General features: G+C 34.6%; 1 protein-coding gene across 2 annotated transcripts in view; it reads left to right on the top strand.

Annotated features, from left to right (window-relative positions):
- Nucleotides 1-21,541, top strand: part of CSMD3 (CUB and Sushi multiple domains 3) — a 1,379,111-nt gene that overhangs the window by 1,067,382 nt on the left and 290,188 nt on the right. For both annotated transcript variants that reach the window (XM_004372959.1, XM_004372958.1), the window contains 3 exons: nt 8,772-8,963; nt 14,362-14,500; nt 18,425-18,612. In XM_004372959.1, coding sequence (XP_004373016.1) covers nt 8,772-8,963; nt 14,362-14,500; nt 18,425-18,612 — 519 coding nt within the window. The remainder of the gene's footprint in view (nt 1-8,771; nt 8,964-14,361; nt 14,501-18,424; nt 18,613-21,541) is intronic.

The raw sequence follows: 21,541 nt of genomic DNA, 5'->3' as shown, positions 1-21,541 counted from the left end.
AGGGACAAGGACTAGAAGGCAGGAGGGGATAGGGAAGCTGGTAATAGGGAACACAGTGTTGAGGAGGGACAGTGTTGACATGTCGTGTGGTTGTTAACCATTGTCATAAAACAATATGTGTATTAACTGTTTAATGAGAAACTATTTGTTCTGTAAACCTTCATCTAAAGTACAATTTTAAAAAAAGGGGGGAGGGAGGGAAAGAGGTGACAGTGTCAGGTAAAATGAGTCAGAGGCACAAAGGTCTGACTTATTCTCTCAGTTCTTCAAGTGGGGATTCATCAAGATCATCACTGACCTGGATGGTTTCTATATACATTATATTTTTCATGGAAAGCACGTTAGTTCTCAAGGTTAAAACACGAGTGGTTAATTTTATGTAACATTTAACATCGTTTATTACAAGGTCACTATGAGTCGGAATTGACTCGACGGCAACTTTTTTTTTTTTTTTGGTATTATGATGACAATAACCATTAAAATCATAATTCTAGCGAAAAAAAAAAAAAAAAACCTTGGCTTTAGCTACCTGGATAATTCCCATTTTAGGCTAACCAAAATATAAGTAGCCAGCCTTTTAGAAGTAAAGGAAACAAGAGGGGAAGACATCTTTTATTGTCGGTTTCATCGTATGTCAAATCCAAGCTATATTTGGATGTGATAGTATATAAGCCTATAATATTCACTTTCCAGAACATTTCTTTTCATGAAATCATTTCAGTGGGGCAACAGGTTGTGAGACTCTACCTTTTTTAAGTTTCTACTAACTTTACATACTTACATCAGGAAAAATGAGGAATGAATGTCAGCTGTAAAACCTAATAGAAAAAAGATATTCATTCCATCTATATAATTTGAAACAATTTGAACTAAAAATATCAAGAAAATAACTAGAAACTACCCATGCTAATACACTGGTGGTAGGTATATTATATTCTGACATAAATACTTCTAAAATGTTTATATGTTTAAAATAGTTTAAAATACTTTATTGCAAAACAAAAGTCCTGATTCTACAGAAATAATTCTATGTATTATTTCAGACTGGGAGAACATAAAGAAAGAATCAAACTCTACGTAAAATATTGATATAAACAAAAACAAGGCAAATAAGGATTATATATTTTGAGAATTCTATTCTCTTCAAAACTGAAAAGTAAATATTAAATAAAAATTAGTTTATTTTTAAATATAAGGTGACCAATATTTTTCTAAAGTTCTAACATTATGTAATTGCTTTTTTAATCATGCTAATTATTACCTTAATCATGAGTCCCATGAGATTATCTTACTCCTAATTTCCTATAGCGTAATTCCTTAAATGGTTATTTATTTTCTTCAATGGCTATATTTTTTTATTTAATACAAAAATAAGAATGATTGATACCACAAATATTATATTATAATTTTGTCTCCCCACAAACACAATGTATAAACAGCATGGAGCCAAACTCTGAATAAGTAAAGAAAATAGACAACAGTATTCACACCAAGTCATTGTTCCTGTGTATATTTAACGAGTTGCTTTTAGAACTCAAGTAATTCCAAGAGAAAAAAAAATTTTTTCTTTGGGCTTTCATTAAACTTTATCTTTCCCTGTTGTGCTTTAAAACCCTACTCTTAATATGTTTATTAATTGAAAGAAAAAGAACAGTGGAGGTTTACCACAAGTCAATAAGGAATAAAGGCAAATACGTATTTTCAGACGTTATCTTTTTGCTGTCGCATGAAAACCTTCTTATTATAGCTGCTTGGTCCCAATTTAAATTTTTAAGCACAGTAAATCTGGACAACAGAGTAAAACTTTTTTTTTTTTTTTTTTTTGCCAGACTCAGACATGACTATACTGACTCCTTTATTTCAACGTATTTTCCTAAGTGTTACACATATATTTTTACTCTTGAGAAAGTTTATCTTAAGGATAAAGCTTCTTGTGGGCAGAGTCCAGCACATGAGAAGCCTCAAATTAACCAAGGTTTTCTCATATCTTTTATGTTATTTCTATTTTTAAGTTTGAATGCTACAGCACATCTTGCATTTATATAACATCTTTTCAATAAAAACATTTAAAGTGAAAATCTTGTATGGTAGAATATCGCTCTTCATTTACATATTATAAAACCAATGTATACTTCAGTTTTAATTTTGATGGAAACCATCCCAGAGCAATTCAAGAAAACTTAATGAGTAAGTTTATCACCATAAGTATTTTACAAGAGATCTCTATTCAAAGTGAAAGATTGTAATTGCCCATACCCTGTGATGCATTATGTTCTACTAAGGAACACTGATGTGTATTATAGAACAAATTCACCTGAAATTGCAGTGAGTACACACTGCACTTTCCATGTAATTCTCTAATATAGATCAGATTGTTAATTCAATTAACAACTGTTAAGGGTTGAATTGTGTCCCCTAAAAAATGTGTGTCAACTTGGCTAGTCCATGATTCTCAAAATTGTGTGATTGTCCACTGTTTTGTCATCTGATGTGATATTCCTATGTGTTGTAAATCCTACCTCTATGATGTTAATGAGGCAGGATCAGAGACAGTTATGTTAATGAGGCAGGACTCAAGCTACAAATTAGGTTATGTCTTAAACCAATTGCCTTTGAGATATAAAAAGAGAGAAGTGAGCAGAGAGACAGGGGGACTTCATACCACAAAGAAAGCGGCACTGGGAGCAGAGCACGTCCTTCGGACCCGGGGTTCCTACGTGGAGAAGCTCCTAATCCAGGGGAATATTGATGACAAGGACCTTCCTCCAGAGAGAGGAAAGCCTTCCCCTGGAGCTGACGCCCTGAATTTAGACTTCTAGCCTACTAAACTGTGAGAATAAACTTCCGTTTGTTGAAGCCGTCCACTTGTGGTATTTCTGTTATAGCAGCACTAGATAACTAAGATAACAACTAAAAACAACTGCCTCAAAAATAAGTAGGATGAAGGTAGAGTGATTATTTTTAAGGCATATTTGGATTTATACCAGCTGCAATTTTTCTACTTATGTATTTAATCTCTGCCTTTAATAATTTATTTTATTTTATTTAACTAAGGATGCGTGTATCAGTTTGTCTTACTGTGGTAGGTTGCGTGTTGCTGAGATACTGGAAGCTTGGCCACTGATATTTCAAATACCAGAAAGGTCGCTGTTTGTGAACAGGTTTCAGCGGTGCTTCCAGATTAAGACAGACTAGGAAGAAGGACCTGGCAATCTATTTTGAAAAAATTGGCCCTTGAAAACCTTATGAATAACAAAGAAACAGTTGGAAGGCATTCAAAATATGACTGGTGAAGTGTTTCCTCCTCAAAGCAGAGTCAACCTCAATGAAGTGGATGGAGGCAAGCTTTCGATAGCTTCATTTGCTGATGTGGCATAACTCAAAATGAGAACAGCTACAATAGTCCATTAATAATTGGAAAACTGAAAGTCATCAAAAATGAAATGGAACACATAAAGATCAATATCCTAGACATTAGTGAGCTGAAATGGACTGGTATTGGCCATTTTGAATCTGACAATCATGGTCTACTATGCTGGGAATGACAAACTGAAGAGGAATGGCCTCGCATTCATTGTCAAAAAGAACATTTCAAGATTTATCCTACAGTACTGGCTGTCAGTGATAGGATACTATCCATAAGCCTATAAGGAAGACCAGTTAATATGACCATTTTTCAAATTTACATACCAACCACTAAGGCCAAATGTGAAGAAATTGAATATTTTTAGCAACTTCTGCAGTCTAAAATTGATCACACATGCAAACAACATGCAGTGATACTTACTGGTGATTGGAATGTGAAAGCTGGAAAGAAAGAAGGAGGATCAGTAGTTGGAAAATATGCCTTAGCGATGAAAACAATGGCTGATATCGCACGATAGAATTTTGCAAGATCAATGACTTCTTCATTGCAAATATATTTTTTCAATAACATAAACAGTGACTATACAGGTGGACCTTGCCAGATGGAATACATAGGAAACGAATCGACAACATTTGTGCAAAGAGACAATGGAGAAGCTCGATATCATCAGTCAGTACATGACCAGGGGCCGACCATCACTTGCTCATATGCAAATCAAGTTGAAGCTGTAGAAAATTAGAGCAAGTCCATGAAAACCAAAGTACAACCTTGAGTGTATCCCACCTGAATTTAGAGACCTTTCAGGAATAGCTTTGACACATTGAACGTTAATGACCAAAGACCAGACAAGTTGTGGAATGACATCAAGGACATCATATATGAAGAAAGCAAGAGGTCATTAATAAGTCAGGAAAGAAAGAAAAGACCAAAATGGATGTCAGAAGGGACTCTGAAACTTGCTGTTGCATGAAGAGTAGCTAAAGCGAATGGAAGAAATAATGATGTAAAAGAGCTGAACAGAAGATTTCAAAGGGCTGCTCGAGAAGACAAAGTAAAGTATTATAATGAACTGTGCAAAGCCCTGGAGTTAGAAAACCAAAAGAGTAGAACATGGTTGACATTTCTCAAGCTGAAGGAACTGAAGAAAAAATTCAATTCTCAGGTTGCAACACTGAAGGGTTCTACGGGGAAAATATTGAATGATGGGGAAGCATCAAAAGAAGATGAAAGGAATATATAGAGTCACTGTAACAAAAAGTATTGGTTGAAGTTCAGCCATTTCAGGAGGTGGCATATCATCAAGAACGAATGGTACTGAAAGAAGAAGTCCAAGATGCACTGAAGACATTGGTGACAAACAAGGCACCAGGAATTGACGGCATACCAACTGAGATGTTTCAACAAATGGATGCAGAGCAAGAGGTGCTCACTCATCTATGCCAAGAAATTTGAAGGACAGCTGCCTGGCCAATTGACTGGAAGAGATTCATATTTGTGCCCATTACAAACAAAGGTAATCCAACAGAATACGGAAATTATCAAACAATATCATTAATATCACACACAAAATTATGCTGAAAATCATTCAAAGGTGGTTACAGCAGTACATTGACCAGAGACTGCCAGAAATTCAAGCCAGATTCAGAAGAGGACATGGATCAAGGGATATCATTGCTGATGTCAGATAGATCATTGCTGAAAGCAGAGAATATCAGAAAGATGTTTACATGTTTTTTATTGACTATGCAAAGGCATTCGACAGTGTGGGTCATAACAGATTATGGGTAACACTGCGAAGAATAGGAACTCCAGAACCCTTAATTGTGATGAGGAACCTGTACATCGACCAAGAGGCATTTGTTTGAATGGAACAAGGGATACTGCATGGTTTGAAGCCAAAACGGTGTATGTCAGGGTTGTATCCTTTCATCATACTTATTCAATCTGTATGCTGAGCAAGTAGTCCAAGAAGCAGGACTATATGAAGGAGAACATGGCAACAGGATTGAAGGAAGATGAAACAACATTGCTTGCTCAAAATGAAGAGGACTTGAAGCACTTACTGATGAAGATCAAAGACTACAGCCTTCAGTAGGGATTGCACCTCAACATAAAGAAAACAAAAATTCTCACAACTGGACCAATAAGCAACGTCATGATAAACAGAGAAAAGATTGAAGTTGTCAAAGGTTTCATATTACTTGAATCCACAATCTACGCTTACAGAAGCATCAGTCAAGAAATCAAAAGACACATTGCACTGGGCAAATCTGCTACAAAAGACCTCTTTAAAGTGTTAAAAAGCAAAGATACCACTTTGAGGGCTACCGTGCGCCTGACTCAAGCCATGGTATTTGTAATAACCTCATATGCGTGCGAAAGCTGGACAATGAATAAGGAAGACCAAAGAAGAATTGTTGCCTTTCAATTGTGGTGTTGGCAAAGAGTATTGAGTATGCCATGGACTTCTGGAAGAACAAAAACATCTGTCTTGGGAGAAGTACAGCCAGAGTGCTCCTTGGAAGCCAAACGGCGATACTTCATCTCATGTACTTTGGACATGTTATCAGGAGGGATCAGTCCCTGGAGAAGGACATTATGCTTGGTAAATTAAAGGCTCAGAAAAAAAGAGGAAGACCGTCAATGAGATGGATTGGTAAGTGGCTGCAGTGAAGGGCTCTAGCATAATAAGTATTGTGAGGATGGCACAGGACTAGGCACTGTTTCATTCTGTTGTATATAGGGTTGCTATGAGTCAGAACCGACCCTAGGGCAGCTAACAACAACAGCAACAGTGAGAGAAATTGAATGTCTAAGGCAGGTATAGGTAGAAGAGGACAGTCTGGTATAACATTTAAGGTTTGGGGTTCTGAAATCAGATCAGGGTTCAAATCCTAACTCTGCACTCTTTAGTTTTTGTAACATTGAGCAAATTACAGAGGCTCCTTTAACTTTTGTTTCCTTATCTCTAAAATAGGTATAATAAAAACATTTGACTTATAGGTTGGCTGTGGGAATTAGTGCAACTGTGCATGTAAAGTCCCTGTCCTTTGCTCTAGTGTATCAGTAAAATGAAGCAAAATCTATAAGAATTCTGGTTATTAAGAGAGTACCTACAGTGCTAGAATGGGAGTCAGAAGACACAGATTTTACTTCATTTTACTTGTTTTTAAATTACATCTGCAATCTACAATTTGTAGCTCTCAGATTTTGCTATTTTTATTGATTCAAGAAAGTTAACACACACATAAATATATGTGTATATGATCTTTATTTGTTGTTGCTGCTTTGATGCAGTGTCAGGCATAACGCTCTACCAATGTTTTAGTCAGTTGTTAATTGATATGGTCCTCTTGATTCCCATACAATGTATAGAGTAAGAACATTAAAATACTGTGTGTAGATTCTCTGATTTCTTTGTTGTACATGTGTGTTAGATGAGCTGCAACAAATTTGATGAATGGATTAACATACTGATTGATATATTAATGAGTCAGTCAGGTGAGCTACCTACTTACCTACCTACTTACTAAGCATATATAGAATAGAATCTGTTTATCAGTACCACCACAATTCCAAACAGTTTGAAGTCCAATCAGTTCTACTTATGTATGCTAATTTTTCCTTTGTATTCCTGGCAGCACATTGCTTAGCATATGTTAAGTTAGTAAGTGAATGAATGAGCGAATATCGGTCATGTGTCTGTAATCCAGCAATTTGAGTCATTACTTTGATATGCAATTTAAAAAATAATTTGCTCAAATGATGATTCCTATATTTATGAATCTAGTTTAATAGTAGCTTAAATGGAAAATATAATAGCTTCTTTGTCTTGATACTTAATTGACATATGTTTTATGGTAAACCTACTTTGTGATAATTTGAAATAATATTTTGTACCATTAACCTGAATAATTGGAGTTAAGCTTGTCTGTAAATGTGCCATTTACTGTGCATAGAAAAAGAAAAGCTGCTTTCCTATGGTCTCATACTATTCTCCTCTTCACTGAGGGTTTTGTTTTATTTTTTTAACTTTTTATTTTTGGATAATTGTAAACTTGAAAGCAATTTTAAGAAATAATACAGAGAGATCTTGTATACTCTTCACCCAGTTCCCCCCAATAAAAACATCTGGCACAACTATAGCACAATATGACAACTAGAAAATGTGCATTTATTTATTCAGATTTCACCATTTTTATATGCACTCTCATTCGTGTGTGTGTTTGTATATTAATTCTATACAGATTTATGTGATCACCACCATGCACAAGTTGCAGAGCAGTTCCTTCACAAGGCTCCCTCGTGCTACTCTTTTATAGCCACTGTCACCTCTCTCCTTCTTCCATCCCTAAACCCTGACAACTAATAATTTGTTCTCCAACTTATAATTTTGTCACTTCAAGGATGTTATAGACGTGGAATTATGTAGCCTTTTGAGATTGGCATTTTTCACTCTTCATAATTCCTTTGAGATTCATTCAAGTTGTTGTGTATATCAATCATTGTTTTTTTCTTTTTTTGCTGAGTTACATTCCATGGCATGGGTTTACCACAGTTTGTTTACCACCTGTTGAAGAACTAATGGATTCTTCTTAATTTTTGGCTATTATGAATAAAGTTACTATGAACATTCATACACAGGTTCTTATGTGAACAAAATTTTCATTTCTCTAAGATAAATGTCTAAGAACACAACTGCTGTATGGTATAGTAAGCACATGTTAAGTTTTGTAATAAGCAGACATACACCTATCCAGAGTTGCTGCACCAGTGTACATTCCCACCAATAATGTATGAATGATCCAATTTCTCTACATTCTCACTAGCATTTGGTGTTATCACTATTTTTTTTTTTTAATTAGCCATTCTGATAGGTATACAGTGATATCTCATTGTGATTTTAATTTATGTTCTCCTGACGGCTAATGATGATATTGAACATATTTGCATGTGTTTATTTGCCAGAATATTCGATATTCTTTTCAGTGAAATGTCTTCGGCCCATTGTTTAAATTGATATATTTGTTTTCTACAGTTGAGAGATCCTAATGTACTCTAGATACAAGTCCTTTGTAGGACATTCATTTGCAAATAGTTTATCCCAGTCTGCAGCTTGTATTTTCATCATCTTCACAAAGTCTTTTACAGAGCATCTAATAATTTTGAGTTGATCTATTCCTTATCTACTAAAACAGTCCCTCTTAAAATGAGTTAGCACACAAATTATTTGACAAATAACAAATAGTTTTTAGTGCACAGGCATTTTAAAATTGACCCAAGTATTTTTTAAGTTAGTTCTCTGAAGGTACATAGATATGTGGAAGATTTTAAACATTATACTTTATTGTTTCGAACTTTGAAAATCCTTTTGGTAATATTAAAACTTTTTTTCTTCTGATAGGTTCTGTTGCTACTGCATGTCGTGACCCAGGAGTTCCCATGAATGGGACTCGAAATGGGGATGGAAGAGAACCTGGGGACACTGTTGTTTTTCAATGTGATCCAGGATATGAGCTTCAAGGAGAGGAAAGAATAACCTGCATTCAGGTAGAAAATCGATACTTCTGGCAGCCAAGCCCACCAGTTTGTATAGGTATGAATTAAAGAACAATTAAAATGTTATTTAAACATAAAACAATGGTTAAAAACTGGTATTGATATTATTAATTAAGAACCATATTATAGAATACATTCTACATGGGAGTTTAAGATTGCAGAGGTCCTTGACTTCCTAAAAATGTACAAAATTGTAAATGATCATTATATATCTCCTGGGATGGGTCTGTAATTTCTTTAGATTCTCAGTGGGTCTAAGATTCTCAAAAAAGTTAAGAATCACAGCTCTTGAAAAGTCCTGATCTCCACTTACTTGCAATATGAATGTAGTTATTCACTGCTTTCAAAGTTGAAAAAGTAGATTCAGGCTGTATATTTAAGATGGGCTGTAGGACAACACGTCCTACTTGACCACGCTGTAACTGTAAGACAACACTCCAAATGTGTGTGGTGCTCACAGGTTGTACCCAATTTCTAGATAGCCAGGAGGCCACTAGAAAAAGGGTACTAATAACTAATATGGATTGCTCCATAAATATCACATCCTTTTGATCACAGCCTGAACACACTTTAGCACATGGAAATAGCTTTCTATTACTTAGAAGAATCAGAAAGCATACAACTGGAAAGTTCCATAACAGGCAGTGCCCCCTCGAATTCTGTCTGAGCAGAGATGATGACTCTCCTTGCACACTCTACCTTGTCCCATGGAAGAGTGGCTTAAATGTGACCCTGTCTACTGCCGGTCTACCCCTGGCCAGGTAGGTACACTTGGGTGAACTGTAAGCTTATGCTATGTGTGCCCCAGCTGCACCATAGCTGAGGAGATGAAGAAAACTTCCTCACCAACGATTTCATACTCCTAGCCTAAGTGACTAATTGCATCTTTTAACCTTGCTAACAAAATCCTACTGCATCATACCCCCCTGACTTCCCGAGGAGGAGGGGTAGTTATCCCAGAATTATATATTTTTAATATTGCTAATAAACATCAGGCCTCAGTGGGAGTGGTGATTTTTTTCTGAGGCCTAAAGATGCCAGCAGGGAATTTAAGTAAAAACCTGTTGCCATTAACTCGATTTCAACTCATACTGATCCTATAGGACAGAGTAGAACTGCCCCATAGTGTTTCCAAGGCTGTAAATCTTTATGAAAGTAGACTGCCAAATCTTTCTCCCACAGAGTGGCTGTTGGGTCCAAACCACTGATTTTTAGGTTAGCAGTCAAGTACTCAACCACTGTGCCAGCAAGGCATCAGAGAGAGGAATGGAGACAACCATGGCTGCCTGGCTTGTCCACAGGATTTGCTCCTCATATGGACCATATCAATTGTGCCTCTAGAATAGTTATTTTTTCTAAGAAAGAAAATTTTATCAGAACCAATGTTAGAGTTTCAAACTGTCTCTCTCCACCCAATTCACATATTCTAAAATGTAATCATTTTAATTTTGGTGATATAAGGAGTTGCAGCAGCTTGGTTCCTACTTCTTTGTCTGCATGTTCTGTTCTTGAATCCTCCAGTCAAACTCTAGAAAATTAAAACAGGCTTTATTTCTCTACTTGATCAAGAAAAAGTTAGAGAGTCATACCATCTTTGGAACAAAATCGGTGAGAAAACCTGGTTTATTACCTTAAAAAAAACCCACTATGAGGTTTTTAAAAGTAAGGTAGTTTTAGATCAACTCTTTTTGCTCAAGTGTTTTTGCATTGGTGTCATCTTGAATTTACAATAGATTTTGACCAAATTGTGTTCTCTCTACTCTGAATTTTATTGATTTACATGTTCTCTCTCCTCCTACACTGTAAGCAACTGGAGAGAAGGTTCCATATCTCATTCATCATTGTATTTCTGATAGCATTCAACACACATAAATTTAGCATGATTAGGAAAGAAAGTCTCTTTTTGTCCACAAATACCCAACTCTTAAATACTTTTTCAAAATAATTTCATAATGATCTTTTTTTTTGAGAGTCATATGAAAAAAAGAAGAGTACTTAGTAACGTTAGTCCAAACCAAAGAAACCTAAGGACTTGGTTATTCAGATTTATTTTATCCCCTCTTTGTAAGTTCTCGTGCAAGAGTTGCAAAATCAAATTCCTGAGTCATTCACATGTGTCCTAGACACTGTTCTACACGCTGGTGACAGCAATCAAACAAGACAGAGTAGTGACCTATTCTTATGAACCCTAGTTTTCAGTAAAATGAAACTAAAAATCACAATTTTTACATCACATTTTCTCTATTTTATTTGCTCTAATTTTTAAGACACTTCATGCACCAAAGAAAACATGTCTATAAGTCCAAACCAGTCAGGAAGTAGATAGCCACTTGCAAGCCACTTCTGTAGAAAATAAGGTAGATGGTAGGAAGTAAGCTTATTAAAAAGAATTTTTTTTTAGATCACAAATAAAACAAAATAAATAAAATAAAAGCATGTTAAGTGAGTTCAGATTTAACCGTATCTCCCTTTACACTTTATTATTTCCTATTTACACCTCTGTTGATCTTCATTCACCTCTGCAAGAGTCTAAATTATCAAAGACTAATTAATTTATATTTGCCACAACTGCACTCATAAAAGCAGGGAAAATATAATGTTAAGAAGCATTCTCAAACAAAATAAGCGTGAAACATTGAAATGTTCGTTTGTTTGTTTTCTATTCAGTTAACTTGAAATATTCCAGTTTAATTAAAACATTATATTCCAATTATCTGGAATTTTACTGTATATTTAGTAAAGAGAATTTTGGGGTGAAGAGAGAATGATAGTACACCACAGGCTTCCTATAAAACTTTTTGCCATATTATGATTCTTAGACTTAGCTAAAGGGTGTTGCTCATTAGAATTAGCAGAAGGTCTATGTTTTGTCAAATGTTTTTGTATTTAGAAACTTATAATATTGAACAATTTTAAATTGAAATTCTAGAAAATACCAAAATCCAAAATGCAAAAAATTAAAGAGTTCTAAGATAGGCTAATGTTGTAAAATTCCATTTATAGAAAAGAATATGCTTTAGCCAGCAATTCCTAATTCTAAAAAAATAAATAAATAAAATTATCTTACTTCAATTGAGCTAGGTTGTGGAAAGATTTTGTTGTAAGGATTATGGTGCCGTGTATTATTTTTTTGTAGGAAAAGATAGCTTGAGGGGAAGATATGCATTAGAGCTTCTTTGAGGAAGAAAATAACCTAAAAAAAAAAAATTGCTAAGGCTGCAGAAAGCTTGACCTCTGAAACTGATAAGAAAGAATACCATGATTGGAAATACTGTGCTAAAGATTAAACTCAGAACTTTTTAGAAACTCCATAAGTCTATGTATGTCTCAGACTCTGGAGCGTAAGACATTTTGCTGGCATGTAGTAATAGACAGCCTTACAGCAAGTACCAAATGGAAGGACATCATGAGTTAATAGAATTCATCTCCCACAGAATTGACAGTGTGAAGATTACTTTGACATTGCCAGAGGGAAGTAGCACATTTAATATGAAGGTAAATAACAAAGACATTAGTGTGGGTGGGCTGCTGAGGAAAACAGTAGACAAAAATAAAATTGAATTGGGAAAAAAAATTAAGAACGTTGTAAAAAGTTATCAATAGTTAATGCCCATGAAGCTGCCTCACATACAACTAGCAACTACATTCAGAACAAATAATTAACGTCAGAATTTCATGAAACCTAACTGAAAATTTAATTTGTGAATCTATTTGACTTAAGGAGAATCTCGTTTTAGAAGCTTTATGATTAGATGCATAAAAGTAAAAATGCATTTCCAAATGCTCTTTAAAGTTTAATATATTTAAACAAAGAGAATTTTCTTTACTCACTGAGTGTGGGATATACAAATGCCAGATAATGCCTCTGCATGTCTCACTGGCTTTTGTAGATTTTCAAAATCAACTACGGCATTGAAATATATTGGGAAAATCTTGATAAATAATTTAAATAATAGAATCAAAAGAATTTTAGAGACTCTAATGCCCAAATAATAGTAGTCATGGAAATTGTCCTGTAAGATACTTTAAAATATATATATTAGATTTTCACATATCTTTTATGATATTTATTTGTATAAACATATACGTAGAGGTATTTATACATAAAATTTCTAACAAAAAAATCAATGTTCCCTGCAAAAAATAAACTTAATAGGTTTAATAGTCTCAACAACTAAATATTCTCAATACTGTAGAAGTTGAGGTCATCTTATGAGAGAGGCTGAAGCAATCAAGGGTAACAGAGGAGCATGGAAGAACGTGATAGTGGACATCCATAATTAAGGTGGCAAAAATTACCAAATTGTAATGATGGTTTTTGCATATCTAAACCCAAGCAAACAACAGAGATGTTGAAATGTTGCCAGAACTAAAACTGTCCTCCTTTCAAAAACAGAGTCTGATTTGCCTTAAAGCTGACAGATAAAATTTGAGAAAACCATACTCTCAAAACTCAGACAAGAGAAGAGTGCTGATGTGCTGGTGTACCAGTTATGTGTAGGACACATTATGAGATCATGAGAAAGTCAACTCTCAATCTCTCCCTCTCTCTCTTTCTCATGTATGTATTTATGTATATCCCTTACTCTCCCACCACACCAGGAATCTCTATATCTTCAGTATCCTATTTTTCTTGAAGCTGGCAAGTCTGTGTAATAAATTATTTTCTGAGCATAAACTGTGTAAAGCAGACTTCAACAATAATCGCCTAAAGAATCTATTCTCTGACTATCACTGACTGTTTTTTTTTTTTTTTAGTTTTTCCATTGAAATGTTTGTTTGGGGTTGCAATAATAACTGTAGTAACTGCCTAGTATCTTCAATAAGTACAGAAACTAGAATTTAGGAATATTCTAACACTCAGTAGAAGAGTATTTTATTGTAAAGTGCCCTAGGTAGTCAGATAATTTCCATTTTTACTCATTAACTGGCATCAAAGCCTCTTTCTCCATAAATACATACAAAGTGCCAAGGAAGATACAAAAATGAGCCAAATATCTCATATCCGATTGTTCCACTTATTATTAGAGGTTTCATTTTGCTTTGTTTTGTTTCTAATTTTTTTTCTAGAAACCTTCAGATTTTTTCTAGTAACCTTAGGGAAACCATCTTTACCCATCTTCCCCATACCTAGTTTTTCTTTTACATTAAACAAAATAATAATAAAAAGAGAAAGTATATATGCAATTTTTTTCTCTCGAAGCCAGTAAAGCAGCTAAATTCTGTGTATGCATCTATGTATGTATGTATATACTTAATATTTTAATGGTGTTCCTTGAAAGACAGTGCAGTATCCAGGTATCCAGTACCATAAGAAATCAGGGTTATACAAAACCTCATAAAACCTTTTAGAGAAATATTTTCATAAAGATTGATAGTTAATAATTTTATTAATAACTTAAGTGTTTTTTCTTGTTTGTTTGCTTCAATTAAAGCACCCTGTGGAGGCAATTTAACTGGATCTTCAGGTTTTATTCTTTCACCAAACTTTCCTCATCCATATCCTCATAGCAGGGACTGTGACTGGATTATCACTGTCAATGCAGACTATGTTATCTCCTTGGCATTTATCAGGTGAGTTCCTATATTTTTCCACACTGGAAAAATCTTTGTAGTCATTTTGCTTTAGCATTTGCACTAGGCAAATTTTTATCTCCCTACATGGCATTTTTATTACTTTTACTAATCCCAGTACTGGCGATTAAGTGGTTAAGAAGACCTCGGCTGCTAACCAAAAGGTCAGCAGTTCAAATCCACCAGCTGCTCCTTGGAAACCCTATGGGGCAGTTCTACCCTGTCCTATAGGGTCTATAGGGTCGCTATGAGCTGGAACCGACTGGACGGCACCTCACAACAACAACAATCCCAATACTAATGCTTTGCAATTATGCAACAGTTTAAGAAGCCTTGAATAGTAATATAGATGCCAAAGTAGTTCTGAAGGGAAGTGGGTGAGCATTTCCAGCAGATTCCAGCACACAGGAAACACATTAAAGGTTGAGTGGTTTATTGACTCTTAGGAAGTTTGATGTCTTAATAACCTTTCCCCCCAGGCTGTACTTACCATCACTGCTTCAAAATTCAGTTTTTCCTAAACTTCAAGATTAAACGTCAGTTCTTCATAGTTTTTTCTCCTACATACATACTGCCCAAAACCTTTCTGAAGCATCTAAAAACCTCTGTCTGCAGCACCAGCGTCAGGGTTAGGAAAACACACATACCTAACTACTTTCCTTTCAGATGGTTTCATTAAATCAAACTGACAAAGAATAATCTGGTGGGTCACTTCTGTATGATGTACTAGCAGCACTTTTGTCATCATAGAGCTTTGCATGGAGTTTCCCAAAATTTGCATGTGTTTTTTAGCAACGTAAATTGTGAGGTTAGCTTAGCACAGAAGCAGTTGTGGTAAAACTTCTGATGTGGGAAAGGAGGACGGCTTGGTTTGAGCCCTAGCTCTGCCACTGTCATCTGTGCAAACTGACGCGTTGGGTAAGTTGTTTATCTGAATGATCCTCCACTTCTTCACATGGTGCCAATTGCTGGTATCACAAAAATCTGGCCTCTTTCCCTTAAGATTTCAATGGGAGTGTTAGGTATCAGCAGCTCAAAGAGTTTCTAAGTAGAAATTTTCCTGTTGTGGTTGTTGTTAGGTGCTGTCGAGTAGGTTCTGACTTGTAGTGACCCTACAGGACAGAGTAGAACTTGGTTTCCAAGGAGCAGCTGGTGGATTTGAACTGCTGACCTTTTTGGTTCGCAGCCGAGCTCTTAACTACTACACCACCAGGGCTCTGAAATTTTCCTAGACTAATATAATTCTACCCTGTCCTATAGGGTCTATAGGGTCCCTATGAGTTGGAACCGACTCGACAGCACCTCGCAACAACAACAATCCCAATACTAATGCTTTGCAATTATGCAACAGTTTATGAAGCCTTGAATAGTAGTATAGATGCCAAAGTAGTTCTGAAGGGAAGTGGGTGAGCCTTCCTTCCTTCTGCCACAAGTGTGTTAAAGCTCCTTGATATTTATTAAAAATGTCAAGCTTAGGTATGCACTATTTTTTTAACATATTAAAGCCATATTAAATAAAATAATTCAAATGAATGAAAATTTGGCAAAAGTATAAATAGATGTAATTTTTATTTCCCATCGTTTGTATAGATACATTATTAATTGATAATAATAAAACAACAACAATAATAATGTTGGAGCCCTGGTAGTACAGTGATTAAGAGCTCAGCTGCTAACCAAAAGGTCAGCAGTTCAAATCCACCAGCCGCTCCTTGGAAACCCTATGGGGCATTTCTACCTTATCCTATAGGGTTGCTATGAGTCGGAATCGACTCAACAAGTTTGGTTTGGTTTTTTCAGTTTATGTGCTAGGGTCCCGTTATAAGATTCTTCTTCATTTATCATTTATTCTTCATGACAACTTCCTGAGCTAAGTACTATTATTATCTTCATTTTTACATTTGAGGAATGGCAGTACAGACATTATAAATATAAAGATGTATGATACAGAGCTTATTTACTTATGAAATCATTATGTTTATTAGCTCAGTGATAGAAGGCTATATTACATGAAGCATACCACAAGTTTGATTTCCAGGTCTGTCATTTATTATGTGACCTTAGGGAGACCACTGATATTTCAAGGCCTTAGTGTACTCACTGGTAAAACGAAAATAACAATTCCCTCTTTACACCATAGGATTATTGGCAAGAGCAAGTTAATATTTATGAAAGTGCCTTGTAAAATATGATGGAATATTAGAATGCACTATCCTTAAAGATTTTTCAAGAAAAAAATTTTTAGAACTAAGAATCTAAAACGTAATAGAAAAAAAACTTTTTGTTTCATTTTCAAAGAAACTACAAATCAATTATATTGAAGTATTTATTTAAGCCCACATCAAAAATTAAAAGGAAATGTACTGCAACTCATTGTTAAATACGCTTGTAATCATCAAAGTATAAAAAATAATCCTGTATCATTTACAAAGCACTTTTTTTCTAGTGCTTTGTAAATGATAGAATGGACAAGCAAGTTGTAATTATCATGAAATATTAATTTTGAAAGAAATGAAGTTCAGAAAGAGGATAGTAAGTAATGAAACCAGACCTTAACTTTTGATTTCTGCTATATTATACCAGTGTTCCCAAAATTTGGGCCTCAGTTTTCAAGAGTAATTAATCAAATGAGGCTAAGGAAACTAGTGAATAATTTAGAACAATACAATAATGTGGTGGTCCTCCCAGTTTTCTCACATAATAAGGGCCCTTGCTTACGAAACAAGTTGGGAACCTCTGCACTACTCCAATCCTGTTCACCACCATTTATGTATACGTCAACAGAGTAACTGCTCTTCTCCCTTGTACACGCACTAAGTAAGGAGTAGAGTTGTAGAACCATAACCTCTATAAATTCTGTAGATTTTAAAATAGTATCTCTCACCTAACAAATTTCTTGCTTAGATGTAAAGATGACAAAACTTGATAAAATAGTTACTCACTGATAGATGTTTAATAATGGTAAACTTTACTACTGGTTTTGTTTTATATCTTGAACTGGCAGACTTTTATTTTTGACCCAAATGATCCCATACTTTCCTCTGCCACACAGTATGTTAGGTAATATAGAGCCTGATTGATTGTATAGCTTCTGTCTTATACAAATGTGAATTCTATAATCATTATGAGAAAATTCTCATACCTTTGAAGGTTTTTTAGTCAAGTTTATTATGCAAATTTTGCAATATTTAACATGTTTAAGTCATTTACATGCTAAAATGCCTTTATTCACACTTCATCTAATTTTAACAAATAGAGAAGTGGTTTGATTTCTCCATTAGATTCTAAAAGAAGAAAAAATATTTATACTTTCAGGAAAAAAAAAACAATAGAATGTGCAGTGCTTCATTTAGGTAATTTAAATGCAAATTTTGTATTTCAACTTTAGTTTGGAATCTGATATTTAGAGTTGAATTCTAAAACAGCAAAAATGCTTATAAATGTGAAAGTTCAAAGTAGATAGTACCATTGATAAAGAAAAAAATTGGTTGCATTTTCATGATACAAAATATCTGGATTAAAAAAATTAAAAATAGATATTTCCCACACTTTACTAATACAAAGTAATTTGGGCAGGGATACATAGCTAGTAAGGGGCAGAAGTGAGGCTGGATCCCACATCTTCTGACACATTATCTGTGCTATTTTCATCAGCTACACTCTTTGCTTTACATTCATTTGTATTCCTGTAGACTTGATGCCAAGATAGAAATATTAGAAAATATCAGGATCTATTAATTTTTTCCTCTTTCCACTGCTGTTTTGAAACTCATATTCAGTGTGTTGTTGCCAGGTAAATTTTCAGATATGCTTATTTTGATGAAGTCTGTTGTTATTTTTTTAAAAAATAACTAGTATGGTTAATACCATAGTAATCATCATCGTACTTCTCTTTGTCTGTTTTTTCTTTACCTCTCCCCTTAGTTTTAGCATAGAACCAAACTATGATTTCCTCTCTATATATGATGGACCAGACAGTAATAGCCCACTGATTGGAAGTTTTCAAGACAGCAAGTTACCAGAGCGAATAGAAAGCAGTTCGAACACCATGCATCTGGCTTTTCGGAGTGACGGATCTGTTAGTTACACTGGATTTCATTTAGAATACAAAGGTAAATGTGAACATTTGATTTTAGCATAATGACTTAAATTGTATTTTTTACAGAAGAATAATTTTGTATCAGCCATTATCAGCAGTTAGTTATATGTGTATTTTTTAATTAAGACTACCTACCTATAATTCATCTCAGAAAAGGGCTCTCACTGTAGACTTTTCCTCTCAGTGAGAAGGAAATTAGCATTTCCCTAATTACTACCAAAGGAAATGTATCAGGCAAATGAATTAACAATTAGCATACTGCAGCAATTGACTGTGACCACAAAATATTAAAAAAAAAAACAAAAAACTCATTTTTTGGAAGCTGAAGTTTCACTCAAATACCTTTATTCAGATAATACTCTCTGTCCTAAAGAGAACAAAGTACAGCGTGACTACATTTCAGAATATCTTTTCAGATATGTAAATGCCCAATATTCAGAATAGAAGCCAGATATACTGATAATTATAATGTTTTGTAATATTTCTTCAGATATTTAAATTACTCAAAATTAGAATGCCTATTGATGTCTACAAATCTGGGATCTTAGTTTAAAAGATAAAGTTTATATTTCTGTGGTAGATTCCTTAAAGGACATGCTCATTGTTCATCTCAAGTTATCAACTGAGTTCTGAAAATACATGCTTTGGATTTGTTACTTAACACTTTTTTTTTTTTTTAGCTATGAAAACATTTTCAATAAATAAAAAATACAGAGAATAACAAAATAAACTTCAAAGTATCCACCACCCAACTGGTCACAGCTTAACATTGTGCCAAATTTGCTTCAGATGTCTTTATCCTTGTTTTAAAAAATAAGATATTACACATATAACTGAAATTTATTTTGTATTTACCATGGGAGCAGGGGTTCATCTCTGTAGGTCGGGATAAATTATAGAACTTCGAATGGCATTGGTTAAGAAAGGTTTTATTGAGGAAAGAGAAAACTCACACGGTAAGAATCACCAGGATGCAAATGCCTGGATCCCTCCAATGCTCCTATCATCACTTGGAAATGCATGCCATGGCCAGGGTATCTGCTGGACATGAACATTATGTGGATTTCATTCTAGTGGAAGGATCCAGCCCCGCATGAACTTCCATTTTATAGGAGAAAGTAAATTAAAAAAAAATAAAGGCCTTGCCAGTTGGAGAATGCATAGGCTGATTGGCACCCGGCAGTGTAGATTTGGGTTGCCAGCTGTTTAAGGGGTTGTCTTGGAATGCTATCTGCTCTACACCTGAGGACACTGGGGCAGCTTAGACCTTTGGACTGTGGGTTAGGAAGCCACTGATCTTAAGGAAAATTGAGCTTGAGCACCACACCATTTCTCCAACTGGGGAAGACTCCCCCACCCTTCCTCAGGACCCAAACAGCTGGCTATCCAGAAGACCCATAGAGTGCATTCAGGGTAATTTTTAGACAATCCTGCTCTTATCATATCAGTACCCATCCTATTCTAAAATTTGGTGGTTATCTTTTCCATGTATATATGCTTGAACATATTTTTTTATTTACCATCATGTACATACCCTTCAGTCTATTTCCATACAAACTTGATATTTCTATCATGTACATTTCCTTTTGCAAATTTCTTTTTCTCCTTTACATTGTTTTTGAGATTTATCAGCATTAGAGACATGTAGCTTCAGTTTATAAATTGTAATTTTTTATGATAGTCCATCAGATGACTATATTAATTAAGTTATAAATTTGTCTGCTCATGGACACTTAGGCTGTTCCGGTCTTTCATTACCAGAAGAGAATGATAATGAAATGAACATTCTTTTATATGCCTTCTTAAACATACCTGTGAGAGTCTAAGACGTGTTTACACCTGGGAGTGAGAGTACTAGGTCAAAGAGTATAAGCCTCATCAACCAATTCCATATTGCCAAAGTATTCTTCAAAGAAATCGTACTAACTTATACTCCAAAGCAGAGGATGAGAGTTTTAAAAACTCCACGTTTGGAAAAACTAGTACTTGTGTCAGACTTGAAAGCTTTCATTCTATTGAATGTTAGTTTTTCATTGTCATTTGTATTGTCTTTTTCCAAATTACCATTGAGCATCATTTCTTTATTCTTTTGCATACTGAGGTTTCCTTTTTGTTAACTATATATTCATGTCATTGCACATTTTTCTAATGAGCTGCTTATTTCTTTCTTATTTATATGAAATATTTATGTATTGTGGATATTAATCTTTTATCTATTATCTGTGTTATAGTAAATAACTTACCTCCTAAGTAAATACCTTACCCCCGCTTCCATCTTTGGCAAATAATTTTACTTTATTTCAGAATTTTCCACTCTACAAAAGTTTTAAAAATCGTTATCATAGTATTTAATCCTTCCTTTCTTCATGGTCTGTGGTTTTTACATCTAGTTTTAAAAGCCCTTCCTTATTATGAGGTCATAAAGCCATTTTTAAAAAGTGTCTTCTGAAGTTTTAAAGATTTGCTCTTCACCTTTTCACCAAGTATTTAATCTATTTAGAGTTTATTTTTGTGTAAAAGAGGAATTTAATTTTTTTTTCCATGTGCATAATAAATTGTTCTAATACCGTTTATTGACTAGTAATGCTATTGATAAATATCAAGTTTCTACAGCTGAGTTTCTGAATTCTCCATTCTGTTCCATTGGCCACCTCTTCTTCTTCTTTTTAAGTCCAGGCCAAGATTTGATATTTAACCTTCCCATCTACTAATATGGCATATCTCATATATCTCCATTTATTGAAGTCTTCTTAAATTTCTTTCACCACCTAAGAGCAGCTGATATTTGACAAAGGCCCAAAGTCCATTAATTGGGGGAAGAGACAGTCTCTTTAACAAATGGTGCTGCATAACTGCATAACTGGATATCCATCTGCAAAAAACTGAAACAAGACCCATACCTCACACCATGCACAAAAACTAACTCAAAATGGATCAAAGAC

The sequence above is a fragment of the Trichechus manatus genome, unplaced genomic scaffold (genome assembly GCF_000243295.1).
Source record: "Trichechus manatus latirostris isolate Lorelei unplaced genomic scaffold, TriManLat1.0 scaffold00022, whole genome shotgun sequence".
NCBI classification, from domain to species: domain Eukaryota; kingdom Metazoa; phylum Chordata; class Mammalia; order Sirenia; family Trichechidae; genus Trichechus; species Trichechus manatus.
The sequence above is the reverse complement of the archived record's forward strand: the minus strand, read 5'-3'. Positions and strand labels throughout refer to the sequence as shown.